The sequence below is a fragment of the Zootoca vivipara genome, chromosome 10 (assembly GCF_965207765.1).
Source record: "Zootoca vivipara chromosome 10, rZooViv2.hap1.1, whole genome shotgun sequence".
In the NCBI taxonomy this organism is placed as follows: Eukaryota; Metazoa; Chordata; class Lepidosauria; order Squamata; family Lacertidae; genus Zootoca; species Zootoca vivipara.
Window position 1 is genome coordinate 48,533,541 of NC_142593.1, and position 27,355 is coordinate 48,560,895.

General features: G+C 43.9%; 1 protein-coding gene across 17 annotated transcripts in view; it reads right to left on the reverse strand.

The window, feature by feature from the left end:
• Positions 1–27,355, reverse strand: part of NEDD4L (NEDD4 like E3 ubiquitin protein ligase) — a 250,845-nt gene that overhangs the window by 9,465 nt on the left and 214,025 nt on the right. For 9 of the 17 annotated variants that reach the window (XM_088652854.1, XM_088652853.1, XM_088652858.1 and 6 more), the window contains 10 exons: positions 24,459–24,659; positions 22,501–22,578; positions 20,974–21,028; positions 20,828–20,884; positions 16,635–16,693; positions 11,766–11,831; positions 9,587–9,816; positions 8,688–8,809; positions 6,464–6,534; positions 3,638–3,733 (listed from right to left, as the gene is read on the reverse strand). In XM_088652854.1, the coding sequence (XP_088508980.1) occupies positions 3,638–3,733; positions 6,464–6,534; positions 8,688–8,809; positions 9,587–9,816; positions 11,766–11,831; positions 16,635–16,693; positions 20,828–20,884; positions 20,974–21,028; positions 22,501–22,578; positions 24,459–24,659 (1,035 nt within the window). The remainder of the gene's footprint in view (positions 1–3,637; positions 3,734–6,463; positions 6,535–8,687; positions 8,810–9,586; positions 9,817–11,765; positions 11,832–16,634; positions 16,694–20,827; positions 20,885–20,973; positions 21,029–22,500; positions 22,579–24,458; positions 24,660–27,355) is intronic. The other 8 variants (XM_035101003.2, XM_035101002.2, XM_060280348.2 and 5 more) reach the window with 1 other exon arrangement.

Here is a 27,355-nt window from a genome sequence, read left to right on the forward strand (position 1 = left end):
TTTACTGGCCGAAGGAGCCGGCGTACAGCTTCCGTGGCCAGAATGACTAAGCCGCTTCTGGGGAACCAGAGCAGCGCACGGAAACGCTGTTTACCTTCCCGCCGGAGCGGTACCTATTTATCTACTTGCACTGCATGCTTTCGAACTGCTAGGTTGGCAGGAGCAACAGAAGCTCACCCCATCGCGGGGATTCGAACAGCCAACCTTCTGATCAGCAAGCCCTAGGGCTCTGTGGTTTCACCCACAGTGCCACCCGCGTCCTACATATGTAGGAAACTATGGTTACTTCTGTTTATATGTGACTAATGCAACAAGAATACTATTAGCCCAACAGGAAGAAATGCCAACAAAAGAGGAACGGCAAACGAAATTGATGGACTATGCTGAGCTGGTGAGATTAACGGAAAATTTGGAACCAGCCAGGACCAGATTTTCCTGAAATACTAGAAGAAATTCATGCTGTATTTGAAAGACAATTGTAATTATTTAACGTCGGTTGTAGGTAACTCACATCTTATGCTTGTTTTGCTTACACAATTATAGTATTGCATTGGGGGGGGAGAGAAGTAAATAAAAAACAAATGGAGGAGAATGGAGGAAACCCACTCTCAATTTATTTATTGCCCGCCTCACCTGTGCAAAGCTACAATTGAGGGCTTACCCAGTTTGGGATAACATTTGCTTTTATTTATTATTTAGTCATGACATTGACAGCCCACATTTCCTCCAAGGAGCTCAAGGTGGGGTTTTATGCTCACAAAAACAACAACAACAAACAAACAAACCATGAGGTAGGTTAGGCTGAGAGAAAATTATTGGCCTAGGCAGGCTGCATGGAAGAGTGGGGATTCGAACCCGGGTCTCCTAAGTCTCAGTCCAACACTCTAGTTGTGACACCACACTGGTGTCAAGCCTGCAGTACTACAGTGGTACCTCTACTTACAAATGTTTCTACTTACGAATGGAGCTCCGTCCGCCATCTTGGATGCGGTTTCGATAGGATTTTTTCCTACTTACGAATTTTTAGATAGGGTTGCTTCTACTTACAATTTTTTTCTCCCAATACATTCCTATGGGATTCGACTTGCAATTTTTTTCGACTTACAAATGTGCATTCGGAATGCATTAAATTCGTACGTAGAGGTACCACTGTATAACCTCTTGAAATGAATGGAGATTGCATGGCAGCAATGTTTGGAGTTTAAACACTTGATGGAAATATGATTTTAAAAAAATAGCAAACCCCCCCAACCAAAAAAGGGGGTGCTCTCCCGCACACCCAAATGCATGGAACAGAATGTCAAATGTATTAGAACAGGCATGTCAAACCTGCGGCCCTCCAGATGTTTTGGACTACAATTCCCATCTTCCCCAACCACTGGTCCTGCTAGCTAGGGATCATGGGAGTTGTAGGCCAAAACATCTGGAGGGCCGCAGGTTTGACATGCCTGTATTAGAATGAAGAAGAACACATGGATTGGCTTCTAAAAGAAATAATAACCCCCAAAATATATTTGGGTACTGCCTGTATGAACACTTGCTACCAGAACATTGTTCTGCGAAGAGGAGGAACACCACATGGCAAAAAGCTTAGAATAAACCTGAGCACCGTGCCGCACACTGCTCTTAACTCATTCATTATTATTACCCGCTCCCCCCATGCAAGAGCCACTTAGAAAACATGAAAGAAAAACGATGAAAATTTACAGTTAATTAAAGAGGAAGCAGCAGACTGAAAGAAAGCAAAGCCTAATGGGGCAAATGCTTAGCAATAATTAGTTTAGAGAAACCACAAGCAAGAATCAAAGCTCCAGAAGTGTTATCTGGAGGAGAGAGAACAGCAAAGATAGAACAAATGAGACTTGTGACAGAGCATTTCTTTAAGCAGAAAGGGAAAAGGACGACGGCAGGAGGCACAGAAGAGCCAAGGACAGATTACAATTATCTTGTGCAGGCATCCCCAAACTTCGGCCCTCCAGATGTTTTGGCCTACAACTCCCATGATCCCTAGCTAACAGGACCAGTGGTCGGGGAAGATGGGAATTGTAGTCCAAAACATCTGGAGGGCCGAAGTTTGGGGATGCCTGATCTTGTGTCTCTGTCCATCTTCCCAGTACCGCCCCTGGAGGAATTTGAGTGCAATGGAAAAGAAAGAAAGGCGGGTGAAGCTAGAGAGTATTTTTCAGTCTAAAAGACGCCCCCTATTTTGGGGGACTCAGATTTAAGAAAATAGGGGGGTGTATCCATGTATAAGATGCTCCCTAATTTTTGACATTATTTTTTAGGGGGGAAACCTAGTCTTATACAAAGAAAAATATGGTAAATGGGACGAAGGTGTGGCAAGTGACTGCTCAGTTATAGCTGCAAACCATCTTTAAGGCCACATTTGAGGGTACATTTCACTAGGTCTCCTATAATGCACCTGCCCAAGACATGCATGCGATTGCAGTTCACAACCTATTTACTTCAAATTAGTTCTGCATTTAAAGCCAGCTGAATTTCTCTGGAGTGAATGAGTTGTAGACTACAGGTGCTGTGTACACGGCCACAACTACTGCACCCGACAACACAGTTCTAATTTTGCAAAACCTTTACAAGTTGTTATGACCTTTGTCTCCTAAATTGCACACCGCTTCTCTCAACAAGAATCCCTTTGTGCGAAGCTTTCAGCTCCCCGGTGGTAAGGAAGTAAAATGAGAAACTGTTGAAGCCGAAGCGAAAAGCAAGAAAACACAGACTTTGAATGTGCTGTGTTATGTTATGGTTGTCTGAATTATTACTGGGGGGGGGGGGGAGACTCAGATATAAATATCAGTTTTAATTTTTAAATGATTGAAAGTCAAATATAAAATAATAGATTTCCATTATCAAGAACCTGGTGAACTGAACAAACCAAGACCTCAACCACACACAGTATGGGCCAGAACACAAGGGTATAGGAATCAGGGCCCCTAAACCTTTCTTGACACAAGACAGCAAAGTGTGTCGCTTCTGCCATAAGAACTCAAGAACATCCCCTGCTGGATCAGGCCATGGCTCAACTAGTTCTACTGCTTCCGTTCTCACAGTGGCCAACCAGAAGCTTGTGGGACGCCATTAAGTCGTTCTCACTATGTAGACACATAATCTCTATACCTATATGGGGTCTCCAACAATACTTTGGACTGGCTGTATTTTTGCTGAAGTCTACTCCATCCGAAAGCAGCATATTTTTTTTAGATTGCTGTGCTTACTTCTTGGAACCCTTTGAAAAAAATCTGGCGCTATCTTGAAGGCACTACAAGACATTCATTATTTGGAAAATGCAGTGTCAAAGCAAGGCAAAAGTAATGCAAAACCATTTGACTTGCTACACATCCATTATTCATTCTGGTCTTCATTGGAAAGGCCTTCATTGGAAAATCTGGAAGATGCTTTGCCATTCTCTGATGCCAAGATTAAAGCATTCTCTCTCAGTTGCAATCCTAACTTCTTTCCCCAATAAGGACTGCCCATTGTCTCATTTGGGAGCACCATCAACAATCTTAACCCACTGCAACAATGGTTGATGAGGAATTGTTAAGTATATATATAAATACATACCACAGGCCAACATCTCAAAAGAACAAATGCAGTAATTGGAACAACTCTCACATACCTGCCCAAAGTTTTCTTCATCTATGCAAAACATGAGATCCAGCTCTGTGGGGTCGTTTTCCAGGATCCATTTCAAGGAGTTGTAATATTCACTGTCCTATAGTAATGGGAGCGGCAGTTCACATTAATCATTTCCCCCCCAAAAGACAGTATATCCATTACAGTAAAAGGTATAGTTACAGGTAGGTAGCCGTGTTGGTCTGAGTCGAAGCAAAATAGAAGAAAATTCCTTCAGTAGCACCTTAAAGACCAACTAAGTTTTTATTTTGGTATGAGCTTTCGTGTGCATGCAGAATGCATTCTGAAGAAGTGTGCATGCACACGAAAGCTCATACCAAAATAAAAACTTAGTTGGTCTTTAAGGTGCTACTGAAGGAATTTTTTTCTAGTAAAAGGTATGTGGCACCTAATTTCATTTAGTTCAATACTTTTGTCAGAGCTTGTTGTAGCCTATCCTGGGACTTTAACGCAATTAGAAAAATAAGAAAATAAGAAAAATAACAAAACAAATAACTCCAGTTTCTGGAAATGTCTCACAACAAGTGAAAATACGAGTGCTGCGAATCACTGCTGGGCTTTTCTTATGGCAACTGCGACTGCTGACACACAGGATAGAATAATCTGAAACTTCCAGCCTATCTCAGCTTGCGCAGAAGCAGCTTTTTGATCCTATTAGTTAATCTGATATCTTGCCGTTTTTAAAATGTGTGTTCACTCTGCCTTGGTCTGCCATTAATCACATTGTTGTTTTTAATTTACAGTTGGCATGGTCTGCATTTCTTCAGCAGCGAAGGGTTTATAGTATGGAGGGACCCAGTGGTGTCCTGTGTGTTGATGGAGAGCTCTTTGATCCGGCAGGGTTTCCATCAGAGAACAGGGGGAGAGGCACTTTTTACTGGATTTTGCTTCATGCAGTCGCCCCCCCCCGCCCCTTTTCCACCTCCAGTGGGTTAAAGGACCCTTTGGAACAGCAGAGGAAGTGGCGGAGGAGAGGAAAGTGCCAGGAGGAGGGGGAAATAGGCAAAAATCGCCTCTCGCGCTGTTCCACTGATGAAAGCCTTTGCTTTCAATGCAAGGAACACAATTCAGTACAAAGCTATATGAGGTAACACGACAAGAATAAAAATACTGCCATACACACCACTCACTGTTTTGTTTTTTCTCCTGATCCATTAATATTTGATTCAGGGGCCTTTCTGCTCTGTGTGTGCATTCTTTGGGGTTGTTGGCACCTGTCTGTCTCGAGAGACAATGGAGTAGTACACCTCTGGAGTGAAATCAGACCACCACAAAGGCTGGTAATCAGAACGGCAGCCTCCCATGTTGTTTTTGCTGTGTTAGCAGCAACAAAATGACCTCCCCGGGGTGCAAGCCTGGGCAGTGTGTATGGAGGTCCTGGGCTACCCAGACGGCAAGACCCACCCCCCTCAGCCTTGCTGATATAGTCCAAAGGAAAGCAGAGCAAGATGTTTGGCACCAGTTTGGCTACAGGAGTTGACAGAAAGAGTGTACAGGACACCATCCAACCGTCTTAGGGACTCGACTCTGGGTTTTTGTAGTGTTTATTCCTTCGGCTTTTCTTCTCCCACAGCAGCAGGAATTATTTTGGGCAAGAAATTAATAACTTGGTACACTTGCACCAGTCTTCTATAAGCATGTACCAGTTTTCCTTAAGCATTCTAAGTACAGAGATCTGGATGGTCCATCATTTCCTTTTGACCTGGATTAATGTTCCATATAAATAAGGTAACTAGTTGCGCAAAAATGTGGGTGGGGAATGCCATTAGAATGCATATTGGAAATGAGCACCACAGAATGCACAGAGGTTGCCTCTTCACTCAGCTGCGCATTCAGATAAATACCTAAATGCACATTCACTTTATAGTCAATTAATAAGCACACACAGAATCATAGAATTGTAGTTGGAAGGGACCCCCCAGGCTAACCTAGTCCAACCCCCTGCAATATAGGTAAATGCAGCTGTCTCATAGGGGGATCGAACCTGCAACCTTGGTGTTATCAGCACCATGCTCTAACTGTGGTTAGAGCTATAACCACGCTTCTAAGCCTTCCATCCAAGAATATATGGCTTATTTATTAACTGACACATTTATATTCCAACTTTCTAGCGCAAAAGCAGTACTCTGGACAGCTTAGAAGATTAAAAAGTAGGATTTAAATCATCCCTCCCCCCAGTTGGGTTTCCTCTCAATAATCCTATGAGGTAGGTTAGGCAGAGAAATAAGACTTCTCACTGGGTGAGAACCTGAACCCAGGCCTCTCCAGCCCATGTGTATCACCGTGGCATGTAATGCAAAACCAAATCAGAGCTTAAGCGTGTGGCTGCTTTGCCTCCTCCCCTGGTCCTGCTGCTGCTTTGATGCCAACAGCAAAGTCATTGTTTGTCTCGGCATTAGGTGTGAACCAGGAATCGCGATCTGCCTCGCCCAGAAAAGCCATGGGCAGTAAGCCAGGAGCAAATCTTTGCAGCGGCTTGTGGTTTGTCTGGAAAGGCTGCAGTTTTTACACTGAGCGCTTGCACATTCGAATGTACCAAGCAAAAAAAAATATTGCACAAATATTTTCCTGTTGAATTTAATTGCTTTAAGGGCTTCATGTCGCTACCTTGTCAGGCAAGGGAACACCTCACTTAAGAAAGAGAAAGAATAAAAGCTAAGGAGAACATTTGTCCTGGACCTCAATAATACTACCCTCGTGCCTCAAACTGTGAAGCTTCCAGGAATTATTGGCATTTAATAATTTCCCCAGAGGAGGAGAAACGCACGCAAATGAAAACACTAATAAGCTTTCCAAGTGTTCCACTTACCACGGACTCCATGTCTTTCAGGGTTATTGGCTTTCCCAGCATCATCTTGTAGAAGGGCCTAATGAAAAAACCTGCACACAGGCAAAGAAACAAAGTGTAATTTAAAATGGTAGCCTCTCTCTCGAGAGCAATATAGAAAAGACAGGGGCGTTTTCAAATATCCAGACAAGGCAGGCATAGCAAAGCTGCCGGCGGAACTGGGGAAAAAGAGGAGCAAGGCAAAAATATGACAGCAGACTGTCGAGAAAAACAATAACACACCCATCATTGTCAGGTGAAGGAGCAGCGTATTCAAGCAGTATATTCAACGCTGGACATTTTGCAGGGATTAACAACCCACTGAGTGAGCAGATAACTTGAAGTGAAACCAAGGCACTTGGTCCCGCTAATCCTTAGGTAGAATCCTGGTCAAGAGTGTTGCTCTCCCCAGGGCAGTCCTGGGTGCATGTGTGTGAATCGGAGCAATTGCCCTGGGCACTGTGCTTTGGGGGTCCCTGTGCCTTAATGTGGCAATGGCAGCAGCCTGCTGCCTGGGTATGTCATCAATGTTTAAAATCTGGCCAGTTTTTGCTAGATTGGTTTTTTTTTTGTTTAAATCGCACCCCACCCCTTTTAAGGTAAACAATTCATTTTTTTTTAAAAAAACCACTTTTGTAGCCCTGATTAAAGGTAAAGGTAAAGGGACCCCTGACCGTTAGGTCCAGTCACGGACGACTCTGGGGTTGCGGCGCTCATCTCGCTTTACTGGCCGAGGGAGCCGGCATACAGCTTCTGGTGAACCAGAGCAGCGCAAGGAAACGCCGTTTACCTTCCCACCGGAGCGGTACCTATTTATCTACTTGCACTTTGATGTGCTTTCAAACTGCTAGGTTCGAACTGCTAGGGAGCTCACCCCGTCTCGGGGATTGGAACCGCCGACCTTCTGATCGGCAAGCCCTAGGCTCAGTGGTTTAACCCACAGCGCCACCCACAACCCTTCTGCCTGGGAGGGGGTCACAAATTGCAAACAATAGCTATGTGGGAAGGAAGCCCTTTTGCATCTTTGGGAAAGGCAGATGGGAGGAGGGGCAGGGCCCCCTTGCTGCAAGCCCAAAGCTCGCCAGCGCGCTGCACAGGGGAAGGAGAAGATGGAGACTGGTGGAACCTGCGCAACTTACACAGCTCTTCAGAAAGCAAAGTTAAAATGTTGATTTATATCCTAGCGATGTTTTGCATGACTGCCGTTTTGCTTTAGCCTGCAGTGAGTAAGCACTTTCGTTCCTTGATCCAAGATGTTGGATTAAAGATTTTGGGTATAAACGTGCATGTTTTGAGTGATTGTGCCATTCGATGCATGAAGTCCATACCACTATGAAATGCTATGTGCAGGGGTTAAGATTACAGGGGTCAGCAAACTCTTTCAGCAGGGGGCCGGTCCACTGTCGCTCAGACCTTGTGGGGGGGCCGGACTACATTTTGAAAAATAAAATGAACAAATTCCTATGTCCCACAAATAACCCAGAGATGCATTTTAAATAAAAGCATGCATTCTACTCATGTAAAAACACCAGGCAGGCCCCATAAATAACCCAGAGATGCATGTTAAATAAAAGGACACATTCTACTCATGTAAAAACACGCTGATTCTCGGACCGTCTGTGGGCCAGATTGAGAAGGCGAATGGGCTGCATCTGGCCCCCAGGCCTTAGTTTGCCTACCCATGGGTTAAGAAGATCATCGAGGAGCTCCAAACTGTGCACCATCTCAGTAAGCCATATTTTGACTTATTAAGAGGTGCAAACCAGACCGATGGCAGTTTCCAAAGCGGAAAGGTACATAAGGTTACACCCAACTGCAGGTTTTTAGTTTCCCTTGCTGAAACCTGCACTACCCCTGTGAAAGCAGCTCTGGCACAGGATAAATTTAGCTTGGTTTGTTATCAGCTGCGCTGCAGAAATAAACAGCAGATTTTTTAAAAGGTGACACCATTTTGGTAGGGCGTTTTACACAGCTGCTGCTTTTGCAGCGCTACCTTAATAAATTCTTTGCTTTTCCCAAGGCGTTTATATGGAGGAAAGATATTGCTACTCAGCAGAACCTCTGAACTATTTACAGCGCTCAATCTATTTTGCTCCATGAAAAAGCCAGTGTTAAGCGGTATGGCCGTAAACCAGCGAGAGGGCATTATAGCATTTAATCCATGTTATGAATTACTTCTACAGTCACATTCTTGTATATTACTCACCATCTAAAAGCTTCCCATGAAACACTGCTAGCCCAGCCACTCGTCCAATAAAGGTGAAGTAAGACAAATGGTCTTCATTACAAAGACCTGAATTAGGATTGATCTGCAGAGTATAGTTGTCCCTTCATTTAAAAAAGAAGAAGAAGAAAGGATATAAGAAATTGGGATCACATCTGGCTGGCTTTCACTTTTTGCCAAGCGGCACAATATTCCTTCAGAGATGTAGCTTATTTGATACACACACCGAGAACATGTAAGCTATTCAAATACTTGCTCCCATATCAAGCTAATAGACGGGAGCATTGTGTGACACCTTAAAGACCAGCTGGCTTATTGTGTGTGCAGTCACTTCTCTGGTGCAAATGAGATAAAACAAGCAAGATCCCGCTGCTGTGTGCAGAATCTGTCCTGTTATTTTATACATTTGAGTTTTCTTTATGTTACTGTAGGCTATGCATTCTTGCATTTAAATGTCTTTTCAGCCTCTTTTCCCCCCCTCTCTGTCTGTACACGCTTCATGCATTTGATGAAGTAGGCAGACGTCTATGGAAACTTATGGCACCCAAGTTAATGGTCAATCCTCTCTGAGTTTGCTGCAGCAGATTGACTCGGCTACCCCCTTGCAGCATGAACTGGGAATATTTCCATTATTCACCTCCAGAGAAGGTGTGTATATAATTTTTCTGCCCGAGGGCCACACTGAAAGCTGACCACCCCTCTGAAGGCTACATGCGAGGCAGGAGTAGTCAAAGCGAGCTTGGCCAAAAATCTTCGGCCGAACAAAAACAAAAACACACATTGAAAGACAGAAAAGATAAACCAAACCCCCTGGCAGGTCTTTGAGTATATTGAATTACAATACAATAAAAGGGAAAACATTTTGTATATGATGAACTTACGTTGCAGAATATTCAAAGAGGCCATAATAAGGATTGAACATTTCTTTGGACAACAGGAAGAACCATTCTCTGGCCACACCACCATAATCAAGGCCCTTTTCTGACTCAAATTCTATCCAGAGCCTGGCTTTTAACACATCTGGTCTCTTCACTGACATGATTCTTCTGTAAGATTCTTCGAAAATGTTATTTCTGTGGAGTTTCATCTCAAATCTGTTTGGTATATCCGCCTTTGGGGAGAAAAACATATTTCAGTCACTGGGCTGAATGCATTTAACTTATCATTCATTCCCTGCTTGTATCATTAAGAGGAAATAAAACACTTAAGTGTGAAAAATCGGACACAATGTCCTCTTCTATGATATATGGTGGCCAAACGCAGCCCATTTAGAGGTGGTTTGAAAACACATTGATAATATAGTCCTTTGTTATAACATTGACTGGGGAAAGTGTAAGGAATAAAAAGAAGTATTTCTACAGGTTCCAGGGATCTTTTGCTTAAAATTGGGAAGAGGGATAAGCTTTGAGCAACAAGGATAGTTCAGTCCACGATGCTAAATGTTGTACAATTCACACAATTTGAGATAAAATGGTATTTCAATGTGCACCTACTCTGATTCCCTGCACTAGATGGGGCCAGAGATTCTGGGTGAGGCCCACTGAGTAACGTAAGCCCACTGATATTTTAGTATGATTTTGTTTGTTTATTTTTATTTATTAAATTTATATATCTCCCTTCATCACAAGATTTCAGTGGGGTGGGGGGTTCACATATAACTATCACCAGCTATATGTAAACATGTGCCGGAAATGTGTGTCAAATATTCTAAAAGTCCCCTCAGCAACATCATGATCACATTTTTCAAAATTGGTAATATGTTAACCTTAAACACTGATTTCGATGGAGGTCTAACTTCCAACCAATTTATGTAAGTTGCCTTGAGTCCCGGACTGGGAAAGAGCCAGGATAAAAATAAATACACATAAATATAAATAATAGGCAAAATCCCATTTAAAGTTCTGCCACAATTGATGGATCTTAAATGTAGTTAGGTTGGCAGGACCTGGGACCGAGCAACGGGAGCTCACCCCGTTGCAGGGATTCGAACCGCCGACCTTCTGATCAGCAAGCCCTAGACTCTGTGCATTAACCCACAGCGCCACCTGGGTCCCTGCCAACCTAGCAGTTTGAAAGCACATCAAAGTACAAGTAGGTAAATAGGGACTGCTCCGGCGGGAAGGTAAACGGCGTTTCCGTGTGCTGCTCTGGTTCGCCAGAAGCGGCTTTGTCATGCTGGCCACATGACCCGGAAGCTGTCTGCGGACAAACGCCAGCTCCCTCGGCCTATAGAGCGAGATGAGCGCCGCAACCCCAGAGTCGGACACGACTGGACCTGATGGTCAGGGGCCCCTTTACCTTTAAATGTAGTTAGCACTTAATTTGGACTAGACTTCATCTACCTTGCCCAATGATTCCGTGGAGGCTCATAAGCTCAGGTGTGCATCTCTCTCCAGTTCACAAACCATCCCCATTCATTTCAATGGAAGGGGGAAACTGCAGAGCTATAAGACTCCATTCTAAGAAAACTTGGAAATCTACTTGCACACTAAATTGCAGAGTTGCGGGGCTGGATCAGGACAGCATCTTGAGAATGCTAATTGTTAGGCAATGCTTCCAGGGTTGCCCCCCCCCCCCATTTTGCCACCAGAGGCGAAACGGGAAAGTGCCCCCCCCCGAAGCCATGCTTATTGGGCATGCGTTGGGGTGTGTGTGCTGGAGTATTGGGAAGGGCAGAAGAATACCCTTTATCTTCTCTTCCCCCCCCTTTCCCTTCCCCTCCACATCTTAGAGAACAATTAAAAATGGTGGAGAGATCAGAACTCTCCACCCTCCCCTGTCTTTTTTGGAAACGGGAGCCTTTGCCATGATTGAACAATTGAAAGGGCAACTTTGCAAGAAAAGCACTGGAATATTGCTGGAAAGAGAGGACTGTGTGTGAAGCCCAGCGCCCTCCCAGCCACCGCCCCCTGGCTCCTTCCAGCCCCTGCACATCACGTCATGCCTCATCAACCCCCCTCTAATAATAATAATAATAATCAAGTTGGTACCCCTGGTTCCTTCCAACTCTACACTTCTATGATTCCCTCTCCGAAGACTATCAGTTCCAACCATACTTACTGGTTTCTTTAACTTCTTCCTGAAGTAGTCGTACTTTTGCTTAAACTCTCTGGAATAAGGAACAGCCTGGAAGAAAGGCAAGTGTTGTATGTTAGCAAGAAGCATCAACGGAACGTGTTCCCTGGCATTCTGCTTCCACCTCTTTCCTTTGCCCCTTCTGTTTAATGCCCTGCACAATTCATTCACCCCAAAGCTAGCCAACAACTATGGCTTCTCTCCAAGCAGCCCATGCTTCTGGTTGTTGTTGTTGTGGTTGTTGTTGTTGTTGTTGTTATTGCTTCTATCTCATTATTCCTGCAAGGAATGCAGAGCGACATGTGAGGCTCTCCATCACCCAAATTTTATCCTCATGAGGCGCCTGTGAGATTGATCATGCTGAGCTCAGTGGGGATTTTTGTCTTGGAGTTTCCTCTCCTCCTCCACTACATAGACCGTGGGTAGGCAAACTAAGGCCCGGGGGCCAGATCTGGCCCAATCGCCTTCTCAATACGGCCCCCATGTTTTTACATTAGTAGAGTATGTGCTTTTATGTAAAATGCATCTCTGGGTTATTTGTGGGGCATAGGAATTCGTTCAAATTTTTTGTTTCAAAATATAGTCCGCCCCCCCGCAAGGTCTGAGGGACAGTGGACCGGCCCCCTGCTGAAAAAGTTTGCTGACCCCTGACATAGACAAACAAGTGTTGCCCAAGACATTTTGGTACCTGAAGCAAACTATAAAACGGCACAACACCCTGCCAGGGAAGAAGGGGTGAATAAAAGTCGACATCAGAAACAAGTGGGGATGGAATAAAAAGGAATGAAAAGGTGAGGGAATATCAACTTTGAGAACAAGCTGGGGGGGAATCAAATTGTCCTTACCCAATGGTTGAAATGGGAATAATCGGGGGTGGGGGGCCCTGCTCTGAATCATGCCAGGCAGGTGCAGACTCCTGGAGACCCAAACAGCAGCCCCTAGAATTTCCTCCCTACCGGTGCGAGGAGTACAGCAGCACCTGCAATTCACTGAGAGGTTGCTGCAGAGGTGAAATGGCAGGGGAGGTGCTGAGGAGGCGGCAGGCCTGGCCTGTAAGGAGCACGCTGTTGTCGTCACTGCCACCATGGGCAATGGCAGCAGCAGGCAAGGCATCCTTTGGAGCTCGGATCTGCTGCCCCTGTGGATCCCGCTGCCTGAGGCAGCCACCTCTCCTTGCCTCATGGGTGGTCCGGCCCTGAAGTAACTAGTCAAGGCGACATTAGTGGGGTGTGTAAGCGGGACAAAATTCTGCTCGCAAAATGTCTTGCTAACACATTTGCAGATCGCTAACCTATAGCAGATTTTCCGAATTAAAATACTCAAGGAAGATTAGTGACTAAGTTGCCCAGATGGACAGTGAGTTCTACATTCTGATGTCCAGAATCTATACGTGTGGATATAGAAAAGGGTGACCCCCCCACCTTTTGGAGGTAATTTGTGAAGGCCTTACATTCCCTATGCATGGATGCAAACTGTGATGCTGACATGCACCTGTTAGGCTGCTGTTTAATGGAAAACATGAAAAACATATGTGCTGATGGGTGATTGACAGTGGCCTCCTTTGAACTTTGATAGCTGACAACCACGTGACGTCACGATTTGGGATGACTGACGGGGGTGGTGCTGCATTCCTGTCAAAGTTGGCCTGTGAGGGAGATAAGGGTCTTGGATCCCACTGGGACTTCTCTGGCTGGCCATATAGTCAAGAATGGAAATTGTGGTCAAAAAAACGTGTCAGGAACTGGAGTTCTACTGAATTCAGGTAGATGCTTCCTAGAATTACAACCTTAGGACATTACAGAAATTTGAAGGAATATGCATCTATTTTTAAACCATGGGCCTTTCCCACAGATTCTCTCTCATCACCCCATTATGAATATACAGAATGTATTCCAAATCCCACTTTTTCTAATGATAACATAATCAGTCTTATTTATCAGGCATGCCAAATTAAGAAATATAGTCAAGTGCTCCTTCTTCATTCGTAGCAGTGGGTTACGAGCACCACAAACAAAGATTAAAAAATCATCTTGTACACTAGGAAACAGGTTTTATTGTCTCAGATTGGGGAAGGAAAAGCTGGCCTGACATCAATCCAGAAGAACAGAAGGAAGCACAGATGAAGCAGCCATTTTCCAGGCCTGCTGAAGCTGGAAGCATCCATCTGCTTGCTAACAGTTTTCTCAAGAGACAAAACGCTTTTCGGAAGGGGAAGTTTACTCACCAAAGCGCCACACTCTACAACCCGGCATTTTAAAAGAGAAAATGCCAGGTCCCCAAATATAAAACCAGCATCGACAAAGGATATTCACGTGAATAAAACGGCTGTACAGCCGCCAAGTTAAAATTTCTCTTCAGGGAAATGAATTTTTTTTTTTTTAAAAAAAGGGACGGATTGGTTTTCTTGGGGGAAGGAATTAAGACATTCTTGAACTCTACAAAGAAGCCATAAGATGCCAAGAGGAACTTGGCTCCTTTAGATTTTGTGAGTTTGAATTACAGCAAACGTTGGAAGTTCTCCACTGTCATAACTTTGACTGTTTTCTTTTATGCGTGATTTGAAACTGCAGCCTGACACTGTGCTATCAGTAAACCTGTTCCAGTTACACACATTTGCCGACCTGATCATCATCACCATCATCCAACATTTATGTGGTACCAAAATAATCACATCCATTGTCTCGGTAACGGTCACAACCAGCCTGACAGCAGCACCCAAGCAAAATGGCTTCTAGGCCAAGGACAAACATAACCCCCCCTTCCCAACCCTTGAAGTATTCCTTGTCTGGTTTTTTTAAAAAAACTGTTTTAGGTTGACTCTGAAAGATGGGAGGATGTTGTTGTTATTTAAATCCTGCTCTACATCCCAAAGCCCCAAAATATAATGAACAGCACATTACAACAAAATATACAGTAGAGTACAATTAAACTCCATAAATCAACCAGCAAGCAAGGCAATATAGAGAAGCAGAATCATAACAGAAGAGGGCCAAAACAAAATCTGAGCTGCTCTCACCAATCCTACATCCCATATACACAGGGACTAGAAACCTGACCAGAAAATAATACTTTAAAAAAGCTTGCCCAGCTGGAAGTATTAAGGGTCCTCTTGCCCGCCCACACAATCATTCTAACTATTTAGGGGTTCAAGACAAGCAACTGATTAACTGCCAAAGAGCATTTGTTTTGAAAAAAGAAAAATTGCAATTACTTACAAGATTAACAGTTGCCACAAACTGAAAAAATCCAACATCCTGTCTCATGCTTTCTAGACCATTGCAACCCCCCCCCCCCAAGCTTGGGATAACAAACCAGTTCCCTTGGTTTAAGCTCTTGCAAGCTTCTGACTGCTAGATTTGTTATATATAGTTAGGCACGGCAGTGCAATATATCCGTATACTCTTATTAGAAGCAGATCGATCCTGCTGGGATATCATCTGGTCGTGTTACACACATCACACACACACACACACACACACACACTAAAGAAACAAAGAACAATGACTGTGGGGAGCACATTATTGCAGTTAGAATAAAATAAACAGAAGGTTCAGTCCACTTTTACAGACATCTGTTATTGAGGATTCTTTCCAGCTCGTGTAGCCTGAGGATCTGAGCACTAGCAAAGTTGTTTATTAAAATCAGGCAGAGATGGGTTTTCTATCCAGACCTCAGAGGTTGCCAATGCATCTCTTGAGTGCAAGCTTGTTCCCAGTTGCCCTGATGAAGTTGGCCACTGTTTGAAAAGCCAGGTTCCACCCTGCTTTAACAGGCAACTTCAGAAAGCTCTCCTTTGATGGAGGTATTTAAGCAGAGGCTAGACAGCCACCTGTCACAGACACAGCAGTTGCACCCTGCATTGTCGGCTCCTACATTAGGTGGGGAGATCGCCACCAGGCTCCTTTTTCCAACTCTATAGTTTTAGTTTGGATAATTTTCTCTCTTTTTTCATTTTTTTTCATTTTTTCCCCCATCAGTTTGGATAATTTTCACCCAGTATTTAAATTACCTCTTTCTGAGGAAGGGATTGGAGAAGGTGGCAGCTCTCTCAAGTCTATAGTCAGTCTTGGATGATACCATTTATTGGATGCGTCCCTTCTAGTCTGATTTTGAGACACTAGGGAATGAATAGGCAAAATACAACCCTGTTCGATACCACTTACTATGGTATCTGCGCCTCCTCTCTGGGCTGGAGGCATAGTGTTATGATGGGGGGAATGGGCTTCACAACATGGTGCCGGGGGACTTTTTGCTCCATTTCCTGGCCAATGGGATGCCTCAGGGTTCCATCTTGTCCTCCATGCTTCTAAGTACCTGTATTAAATCGCTGCAAGGAATCATCCAGTCATTTCATCTGGAGTGCCACCATTATGCAGGTGACATGCACAGCACCACTGTTCTTTCTCACCTGCTAACCCCAAGGTGGCTTTGGAAACTCTGGGACGAATTTAATGGCAATTGCTCCATCGGCGCAAGCTTTGCAGCTTGCCAGATGGAACAATTCTCCCTCTGCTCCCCACCCCATCCCACTGTTTTTTTTGGGGGGGGGACTCCCAACACGCTTCAAAGCCAATTGCAGGTAGCACAGAGGGCCCTGGAAAAGTGGAAGAAAAGGCTCGTTGCACTAGCAGAATTGCTTGTGGAATCAAGCCCCCTGGGGTGTATTGATATGATTTTGGGGCTGGTGAACAGATGATGAAAAAGAAGCCAAGAGCCGATAATGAGAAAAGTGGGCGGGCAGTTTGACTTCAAAGCAAGCAGGACTATTTTGCTCACAATGATCCTCAGGGTACCAGCTGCCAATCACAGATGCCTCAACTCAACTTTATACAAAATTCTACATTCAGTACTTACTGGACCAGTAATAGCAGGATTCTGTAGCCTGGGGTCTTCCCACTGGGTAATTTTATTATCTGCAAGTTAACAAGAGAAACCACAACATGAGTTCTCTTCTAGAATTCTTTTTACATCCAAACTGAGATTTAAAGCAAAAAGCAAAAAACAAAACATTCATCTTCTCGCCTGTCTCTTTATAACTACATTCTGCAGTGTTAGGGGGGTGGAATTATGTACACCCCATCCATTAAATCCCCCATCACAACTGTTTAGTGGGAAACATCCATTCAAAAATGCAAATACCATCTATAATCTAGCACTTCATTAGTTAACAAGACTTTATAGTATCACAGATACAAATGATAAACCCCTCTTTCCAGGGATTTATAATTTGTGTTCGGCTAAGGTTAGATATGCAAAAACGCGGACTAATGAACTGCTCCAAACACCTGACTAAATTTACAATGCAAATGGATTCTGTGTTTCTATGAGGATGGCTTATTTAAAAACTACTTCCGGGATAGACATTAGGGCTATCCCACTAGCTCATAAATGTAAGGACGGACGGCTGGAATGAAATGCTAGAGGATAAGAGTGGGATGGGTAAAGCGCTAGAGAATGGAGAAGGTTAGAAATTAAGCCTGTTTAATTTTGTTTTGTTTGTTTGTCAAATTCAGAGTAGACTTAATTGGAACCCTTAAAATATCAATTCAGTTATATGTTTTTTTAAAGCTGCCCTGCTATTTCATAGGGCATGGGAGACAATCCTAGTGGAGAGAGAGAGAAGAAGAAGAAAAAACTGGAGCAGGCAGCTACTGGGGTATATTCACTGTTGGAGAGAAAGCTAGAGGAAGACAAGAGGGCTGTATGTGTTGGGAAACAGCTTTGTGAAGAAGAGGGCATTTCAGAACCTATGGCATAAATTATAAAGGCATCTCCTGCTCACATAAAGGAAATTTAGGGTTTTTTAAAAATCCCTTTGAGGAGATATATATACATATACATATACATCCCTCAAAGGGATTAAAAAAACAAAACCCTAAAGATAGAGAGATTATATATATATATACTATATATAAAATCTCTCCCCCCCACCCCTCTCAGCACAACTATATTTTGTGGTCTGTCCTGGGTCTGGAATCTGACCACTGTGCATTTGAGAAACATTCCTCAACGTCCTTAGGCTCCCCAACCTGGAGGGAAAAGTGCCATTTAGGATAGTGGCAAGGTCAGTTCGTATGTCTGAAGTTCTCACATGCCCAGAGAGACTTTCAATCAAGACTCTGAAATGCAGAGACTTCATTTATATATGGGGGCTCTCAGTGACTAAGGTGACCGTGTCTGCTTTTTATTTGGGTGTGTGTATCACATAATAAGACTGCGAACAGATCTGTGCAACCCTTTGGAAGGAATGCGTTTGTATGTTTTGGGGTACACTGAAGCCAGAGTGTGGCGTGACGAGCCTGATTTATGTTCCAAGCCTATGTGTAAAAGAGTGGAAAAGATTTCCGTAATATCCTTTTGCCATCCTGTTGCATTCATGAAGCAACTTAAGGCTCAAGGCCTGGGGATCATAGAATTGTAGAGTTGTAAGGGACCACAAGAGTCATCTAGTCCAACCCCCTGCAATACAGGAATCTTTTTGCCCAACACGGGGCTCAAACTCACAACCCTGAGATTAAGAGTCTCATGCTCCACCGACTGAGCTAACAGTCCTGGGAATTATTTGGGGCTCTTTTAAAGTTCAAAAACTGCAGCAATAGTAGTCATAAGTAGGAAAGCATTGTATTTGGGAACAAAATTACAAACTTTTACTATCTAACACACGTTAAGTGATAACAGTGCACAAGTGCAATTTTAGGCTCTCAAAAACAATATACCCTTTGGCAGCACACAAACACACAAAATTAGGGGGTGGGAATCATGGCAGAACTCTTAAAATAACTTGACCATAGAGCTCACTGATATGGCCTCTTTAAGCATAAATGTATGTTTTAATAATAATTAATAATAATAATAATAATAATAATAATAATATTTATACCCTGCCCATCTGGCTAGGTTTCTCCAGCCACTCTGGGCGGCTTCCAACAGTAATGTTTATTTATTTGTAAAATAAATGAACACGGCAACGTTTTCCGCACCTTTCAAAAACTGAGGACAGTTTTATCACGGAGAAACTGCAAATGGCTCAATTTTTGCCCTTTGCCGATTGGTAAAGTAACCAGAGTTGCTTGAAACCATGATGGATGCAAGAGGGCTTCGACTGAAATAAATATCCTTGTTTGTTTGTTTTTTAAAAGATGTATCTTGGAAGTTTGGCAGCTACAATTTTGTGGAGGGTGGGTGGGTGGGTGGGAGAGCCTTAAAAGCCCTTCATGGTTTCAATGAATTTGGAAATGTCTGAGAATAAAAGGTAATCTGTTAAGATAGTGGTGTCCAAACTTTTTTCAAAGGGGGTCGGATTTGATGACGTGAAGGGCCGTGAGCTTTTTTTTAGGGTTGAAGTTGTTGAGGGTTTTTTTTTAGGGTTTTACCCCAGGAAATAAACTGCCACAGGGGCCGGATTAGGCCCCCGAAACGGACTTTGGACATGCCTGTGTTAAGCAGTATCAGGGTGTGTGCGCGCGTGCCCCAGGACAATCTATGGAGCCTGGTTATTAGGAGGAGAACTGGGCACAGCCATCTTGCTTCGGCCAGTACAGAACTCTCCTTCTTTGAAGGTTTTTAAGCAGAGGTTGGATGGAAATCTGCCATGGATGTTTTAGCTGAGATTCTTTGCATTGCAAGGGGTTGGACTAGACGACCCTTGGGATCCCTTTCCAACTCTACAATTCTATGATTCCGTGGCACAGCTGCGTATGCATGTGACTTACTTAAGGGAACATAGGTATGAAGTAGCCTCCTAAGAACTTCCAACACCCATAAGGAATAATAGAATCATAGAACTGTAGAGCTGGAAGGGGCCTTTGACTGGAGTCCAACCTCAGGCAATGCAGGAATATTACGCTCAACATGGGAGTGAGTCGGTTTTAAAGCACTGGCAACGGCAAGTGACCACTGCATCACCCCGTACCCAGATTTTGATGCTGGGGGTACCGTGTTTGCGACAGGAGAATTAAAATCCTTTCCTGGGGCTGCAGCAAAAAGATTGAGAGTGGCAACAAATCAATGCTTAGGACGCAGTGTACCCAACCCTGTGCCACAGGCTTCAACACTGAAGACATATTATACTGGCACAGGTGGAAGATGCACAAAAATAAGGGGTAACTAACTGGCAACTTTAAGCTTCAGTTTCTTAGTTAAATACAGGTGTTCTCCCTCCCCACACACACAAATGGGCCAATCTAGTTCTGAAAGTGTATGAATTATATTCCTTATACTAAAGCCAAGATACTACTTAAAAGCTATTCATGCACTTGCAAAATATGTAAGCTACTTTACCCAAGCAGTTTAACTGAGAATAAAAACCTGGCACTATACAACTACAGATACTTATAGTGGTTAATTCTATGGAGTTCCAAGGAAAACATAGAACACAACACTGGAGCACTGATTTTTTTTTTTTTACAAAAGTTAATTTTACAAGCTCAATACTACTTTCTTCTGTTTTTTTAATATCTCAAGAAGATATTTAATGAGCAATATGTATTCATGAAGATATAAAGAAAGAAAGAAAATCACAAACACCCCCAGCGGAAGAACAAATTATTTCTGTTGCCACTTGATAGTCAAAACACAACAAAGACCCACACACTTGTTCAGAGGGTCTACAATGAAACACCATTTACACTGGAACTTCAAGGAACAGAAGTGTAGAGAGATTAACAGGGAGAGTGCAAGATTAACATGCCACAAATAGAAAATAAGGTCAGAACTGGCGTTGCCCCAAGACCTTCTTTGAGTAATTTGTTGGGGGGGGGGATGATTATATTGAAAATTTCTTCTACTGCCTACATAGACAGACTTGTGGCTACATTGTGTATATTTTTTTCTCATCTTATTTTCTATTCCTAGAGTGTGCTTTCGTTTATTAATAAGTGCATATAAGCCATGGGATCCATCCACAACACCAAAAAAATAAAATAATAAATCCAAAGAAGTTCAACAAAAACAACCACAAAGAATAAATGTTAATGCTTCACAAGATCAAATAGGGACAAAGCTTGATGAGCCAATTAAAAGCAAGCTTTTGGTGAATTATACAGTACCGTAGGAAGGCACTAATTCTCGGGTATGATTGTCGCCACATATCAACACCTGGCTTCCTAAATGAAGAGTAAAATTACAAAGCTTTCACTTCAATATTGATTACCTCCCTTCATCTACTTGCTGTAGAACCTGCGTGCCTACTTACTATGATCTATATAAAACGTTCTTCCATCCAAATGTATCCTTTCCTCCCAACCAGGCTGTAATTAAAGAACAAAAATAAATAAATAAACAAAGCAACATCAGCAGAATTAATATTTATTGATGTACTAATGTGCAGCTTATTTCAAGCAGGCAAACCTATCTTCTTCTCCCTTTTAAGAATGCTCCACGTGGTATATACAGTTGTTCTGAGGTTCGGTTTTGCATTCTGAGCCATGTGCGATCCGAGGAACGCATGGCTCTCTTGCACACAATGGATACCACCTATTCCAGGGAAGGGAACCAGATTGCGCGTACCAAATGATGATACGTGGGTCTGGTTCTTTCCCATCAAACCAACCGACAGGGAGAATGTCGAAGCCAAACGGAAGCTGCTTTCGTTCCTGGAGAACGGTCGGATTCTAGGTCTGGACAGAGGTGTTCCCAACAGCAAAGCCTCCATTGCAGTCAACATTGCCAGAGTAGAGAAAGACAGAGAGGGCATGCGCTGCAATCTGAAGGCTCCAGATTCGGCCCCTGGCTTCTCTACTCTCAGGGAGCAGGGCTCAGAGAAGCTTCTGATGTGGGAGAGCTGCTTGCAGTCAGAACTGGCAGTACAGTTATACCTCGGAAGTCGAACAGAATCCATTCCAATTGACCCCTGCAGTCAATTGGAAGCCGCGGAAGCCTTGTCAGACGTTCGGCTTCCAAAAGAACGTTTGAAAACAGGAACACTCACTTCCGGTTCTCGACTGTTCGGGGCTCCCAAGGCGTTAAGGCAGCTTCTTAGAATAGTTTTATTCTTAGCCTTTAGAATAGGGGCACGTACAAATGGAACACAACACAGCTTTTCCCAGGGGGTAAACATAATGTGTGGGTTGGGGTGGGGGAAGAGACTACTGAGAAGAACAAAATCGGTTCCCTTTCTTATTACTAGAATGCAAGCCAGTGGCACCTTCCTGCAATCCTACAGATAGTCTGCCTCTCGGAGGACGGTGTGGAATGCAAAGTTGTCATTTACTTGTGTAAATTAAAGCCACGAAGCAGACTCTCCTTTCACGCTGCAGAAAAGAATCCAACCATTAAGCTGGCCTTGTGAAGGCCTATGAAAGAACGGGGGAGAATAATATATACATATATACATTTCTCCATTAGCAGGCTGAGAATGCATTATGAAACGAGTCATATTCCCTAATGATGATATTTGCAAGTCTTCCTTCTCATTGAAGCCTAGCTGCCTTTGATTTGGTAGCAACCACCCAGAATCCAGAGACCGTGCAGCGATTTAACCTCCAGCGATGGCTGCGTTTGTCCTTTCATATGCCACAGCTAAATGGGCAGGCATCGCAGCCAAGCAGTCGTGTGACTGGACACTTCAAAAGTGCTGTTAGAAAGACTCTGGGGGAACACGTTTTTGTTCACAGTAAAGCAGCAGGAACAGCAGACACAACCGCCACCGCACACAAATCCATCCACACATGCAGCAAGCGTCTAGATCAAACTGTACGAACGTGTGGAGATGGATACTTACAGGAAGGGGACCTAAGTCGTTAGGGTTTAAAGCAGCTTTTGAACGCAGGTGTACTGGGAATTTCAGCCGCGGATCTTCCTGTAATTACAAGCAAGTTGCTGTAAGAACGCCATAGCCTGGATCTGCACACGCATCCATTTCATATTTACACCTTTACTCGGGCCTCCCCTATCAAAGCCATTTCTTCACTAATTCTCTGATTCTAAGAAGAAGTAGTCACTTTGTATACTGAACCTCCTTGCAACCCACTATTGCATTTGTGGCTTAACACAAACCATGTACACAGCTACAGGTGAAACTTGGAAAATTAGAATATCGTCGAAAAGTGCATTTATTTCAGTAACGCAATTTAAAAGGTGAAACCAATATATGAGATAGACGGATGACAAGCAAAGCAAGATATGTCAAGCCTTTATTTGTTGTAATTGTAATTATTTGTCCTTAGGCGGGTCAATTATAAATGGAATGTAATTAATGAAATGTAATAGCGATGTTTATTTTTGTAATATTGTAACTATTTGTTTTATTACTGTGGAGAAAGCATTTGAAATTTTTAAAATAAAAATAAAAAATAATAAGTTGCATTACTGAAATAAATGCACTTTTCGACGATACTCTAATTTTCCGAGTTTCACCTGTATTTTAAAGGAATGCATAGTTCAAATGAGCAGATGCAAACCATTTTCAACCGTAACTCGTGCAACTGTTTTAGCTTCTTCCCCCTTCCTGTGAAAACAACATTCCTTATAGCCGATTAGCAAAATGCATGCTGAATTTTCAAGCAACCTATTAAATAATGTAATGGGCTTCGTTCAAACCTTATAGCTAGAAATCTCATACCTGGCTTTCTAAAGGCTGCAATCCTAAACCTATTTAGCTCCACTGAATTGATGACTAGACAGGATTGCAGCCTATTAAAACCTACAAGGTTGCGTACAGCTGGTCAGAGGTTTGCAGTTTATTTTTCGCCATGCAGTTTCACTCCATTTCAATTATTCTGCAGATGCCCAGATATGCAGGCTGATATTGTAGCACCTTTTTTATTTATTTCCCTGTGTCTGGAGCAGCCCGGGAGGCTGAACGTGAGACAGGAAGGTTGGGAGAGCTGCTATCGGTGAGCATTTACAATGCTTAGCTAGCTAGACCAATGGTCTCACTTGGTATAAAGGCAGCCTTCTATGCCAATAAGAGAATAACAGAAAGCAGCCCGGCGGGATACAGAGAGAAGCTTTGAAGATGGTGTTGTGTGTGCAGAGATCACAGAGATAAAAGAATTATAGAACTGTAGAGTTGGAAGGCACCATGAGGGTCATCGAGTCGAACCCACTGCAATGCAGAAATCTTTAGCCCAAGGTCGGGCCTGAACCCACGACCCTGAGATTTAAGAGTATTGTGCTCTACCAACTGAGCTTTCCCTGGATGTAAACGACTAGAGAGCAAAGCAAATGAGCTCAGAATGCACCGAAAGCTCCTTAGGGAAAGGACATGTCTTTTTTTTTTTTTTAAATCAAATCAAATATTATTGTAAAATGCCAAGCACCGTGGCCTAGCAACAACAATAATAATTGACTGGAGAAGTTGCAGAAACTGGCTATTTTCGGCACAGAGCATACAATATAGGGTTATAGGGCAAAAGCTTTAAAGCATAATGTGCGTCCGCTGAGCTGCTGCTAAGAAGCTGGAGAACATAATATTTAAAGTTCCATGGATTAGCTTACCGGGGGGGGGGGGGGGGGACATTACAGGCTGAAACGATAGTTCAAAAAAAGAAAGAAGTGTAGAAGAAGCCTGTAGACTACCCTCTACTGAATTCTGCTGAAATTTATTGTGGTATCTCTCCACTCCCTTCCGCTCCCACCCCAACTTTCACCTGCTTTCTGGTCTCTGCTGTGAACCCCTGTAACCCTCCCGGCCCCCAGCCCCCCGCAAAAGATACACACATTTGGAATTCCTCTTACCCATGTGGTGGTCTTTGTGTTATGATCGATAAAGAAAGGTCTGCCATTGGGTGCTATTCGCATCTCCCAGCCAGGAGGTAAGAAGCTTTGCGTCAACTTATGCTGTGGTTTGGGAGAATTGTAGGGAGAAGGCTGTGGAGATTGCGGGTTGGAAAGGGTGTCCTTCACAGCTCTTCGCGCAGGAGAGTCCTTGATCAGTCCCTGTGGGAAGAAGCAGCGGTTAAGAATCAAGACGGTCGTCTTATAGTGTGAAAGATGCCAGGTTTTTAAAAAATATTTTTATTCATTATTACATATCTATCCCACTTCGAAGAAGCTGACGGAGGCACACACTCTTCTCTGCCTCTCCATTTAATCCTCACAACCACCCTGTTCAGTAGGTTAGGCCAGGGGTCAGCAACCTAAGGGCCACAAGCGGCCAAAGGGGGGCGTTTAACCGGCCCACGAGCAGCCCCCAAACTGAGCCACCTGCTCAGGAAGTCCCCATGCGCTGCGCTAAACCTGCACGGCGTGGGGACTCGCTTCTGCGGTGCTGGAAATCGCGTCTGTGCAGACACTGGAAATCGCGGGCACATGCACTCACACGCATGCAATCCGACCCATGGAGGGATCTCCGCTGGAGTGAACTGGCCAGGCGAGGTAAACCTTGATGACCCCTGGGTTAGGCTAAGAGACTGGTCCCAAGGTTACCCAGTGGACTTTTAGGTCGCTGAGTGGGGATTTGAACCCGGGTCTCTCAGGTTCTAGTCCAGTGCACTAACCACTACACCGCAGAGATCTTCACCTGGGACAAAAGGACTGAAAGCGCATAATCATCCCCATCACTACCTTGCCTGGAAATCCGCCATTATTCCTTGTCTAATGCACTTTAAACATGTGCACGCGCAATAAGCGCGTGCGCGCACACACACACACAAAGTTATTACAGTGGTACCTCGGTTTAAGTACACAATTGGTTCTGGAAGTCTGTACTTAACCTGAAGCGAACTTTCCCATTGAAAGTAATGGAAAGTGGATTAATCCGTTCCAGACGGGTCCGCGGAGTACTCAACCTGAAGCGTACTTAACCTGAAGCGAAATTTCCCATTGAAAGTAATGGAAAGTGGATTAATCCATTCCAGATGGGTCCGCGGAGTACTCAACCTGAAGCGTACTTAACCCGCAGTATGAGTGTAATTGGTTCTGGAAGTCCGTACTTAACCTGAAGCGTTCTTAAACTGAAGCGAACTTTCCCATTGAAAGTAATGGAAAGTGGATTAATCCGTTCCAGGCGGGTCCGCGGAGTACTTAAACTGAAAGTACTCGAACTGAAGCATACTTAAACAGAGGTATGACTGTATTGTGGTAAGGCTGAGACAGATGCAGAAGACAGTGCAAGCCCCGAATCTCACCTCCGAGGGCATACCCTTTCGGGAAGCGGGTGGTGAGAAACCCAAAACTCCCATCACCCACCATAATGCAACCCCATCACCCCAAAATCCGCAGCATAGGTATTTCAGTGCACTAGAGCAGTGATGGCCAAACTTGGCCCTCCAGCTGTTTTGGGACTACAACTCCCATCATCCCTAGCTAACAGGACCAGTGGTCAGGGATGATGGGAACTGTAGTCCCAAAACAGCTGGAGGGCCAAGTTTGGCCATCACTGCACTACGGCATCAGCCTGCCTTTTATTACCAAGTATAACGTCACAATTTTAACTAAACGCTCAGAATCCACAGCATGAAACGGAAAATAAAAGCAACGTTTTATCTTTAAGGAAGAAGGGAGCGGGGACGAGACTGAGGAGAGGAGTGCATTCTGGCCATTTTTCCAGAGCCCCAAATCCTCTCTCCCCTCCCTTCCTCCCTCCCTTCTTTCTTTATTTGACTTCTTACTTGCTGTTCACCATAAGGCCCCAAAAGTGGGCTGCAGCAATGAAATATGCAATTATAAAACAAAAGGAACAATTACAACCCTAAAAGAAGAAAAGCGCAAAAACAAATAAAAGCAATTCCATATATAAAACAAATTTAAAAAAAACCCTTCCTGATCTTATCACTGGGCCCTTCAAATATAAGTTACACTTTGCTGGGCAACAAACCCTCTCCTCAACAATGTGATGAGGAAGAGACAGGAGCTAAATTTTCATATTAAGATGCAGACTGTATACTGTATGCAGGCAAGAAGTGGACATTGGAGTGGGTGGAAGTGCCCCACCTCGGCACTGACCAAACCCACACCTTCTTGAGATGTCTGCTTTAGGTGCCTTCAGACCTTGCCCTGATCTGAGAGTATGTGTTTAAAATGAGGACTCCCACGCATCATTCATCGGGTGCACATAGCATGCGTGCGCATGGATGTGGTAACACAGGGGAGTAAGCATGTGGTAAGCACAGATGTTCGGAGCTGGGAAGCTGGCAGCAGTGGGCCATTTCTTGGTGGCGAGGGTTTTGAACACTGGCCACCCAGCCTCCTTAGGCAAAGAAGTGGCAAAAAGGGATTCACAATCTGAATCCTTCTTGCCATAAAATGCTGGCAATGAGAAATCTCATTGGTGGGTTTTCAAAGTAAGGAATCATCTGTGCCTTCAACTACTCATTATTTTTGTAAAGCAAGGTTGCATAGGCTGGTCTCATTTGTGTGCTGGTCTTGTTGTTCCCTGAAAGGGCATAACTTGGTGGCAAAGCACCCAATTTGCACACAGAAGGTTTTAGGTTCAAGCCCTGCCATCTCCAGGGATTGGACTGGGAATGTCTGAAACCCCAGAGGACAGCAGCCATGAAGTACAGACAATATTGAGCCTCCTAGGAGGGTTCACATGACTCACTCTGGCACTCCAGGCTCAGGGGGTATCCAACAATCTGATTGCTATTGGGGTTAGGTTAAGGGCCCCTGACCATTTGGTCCAGTCGTGACCA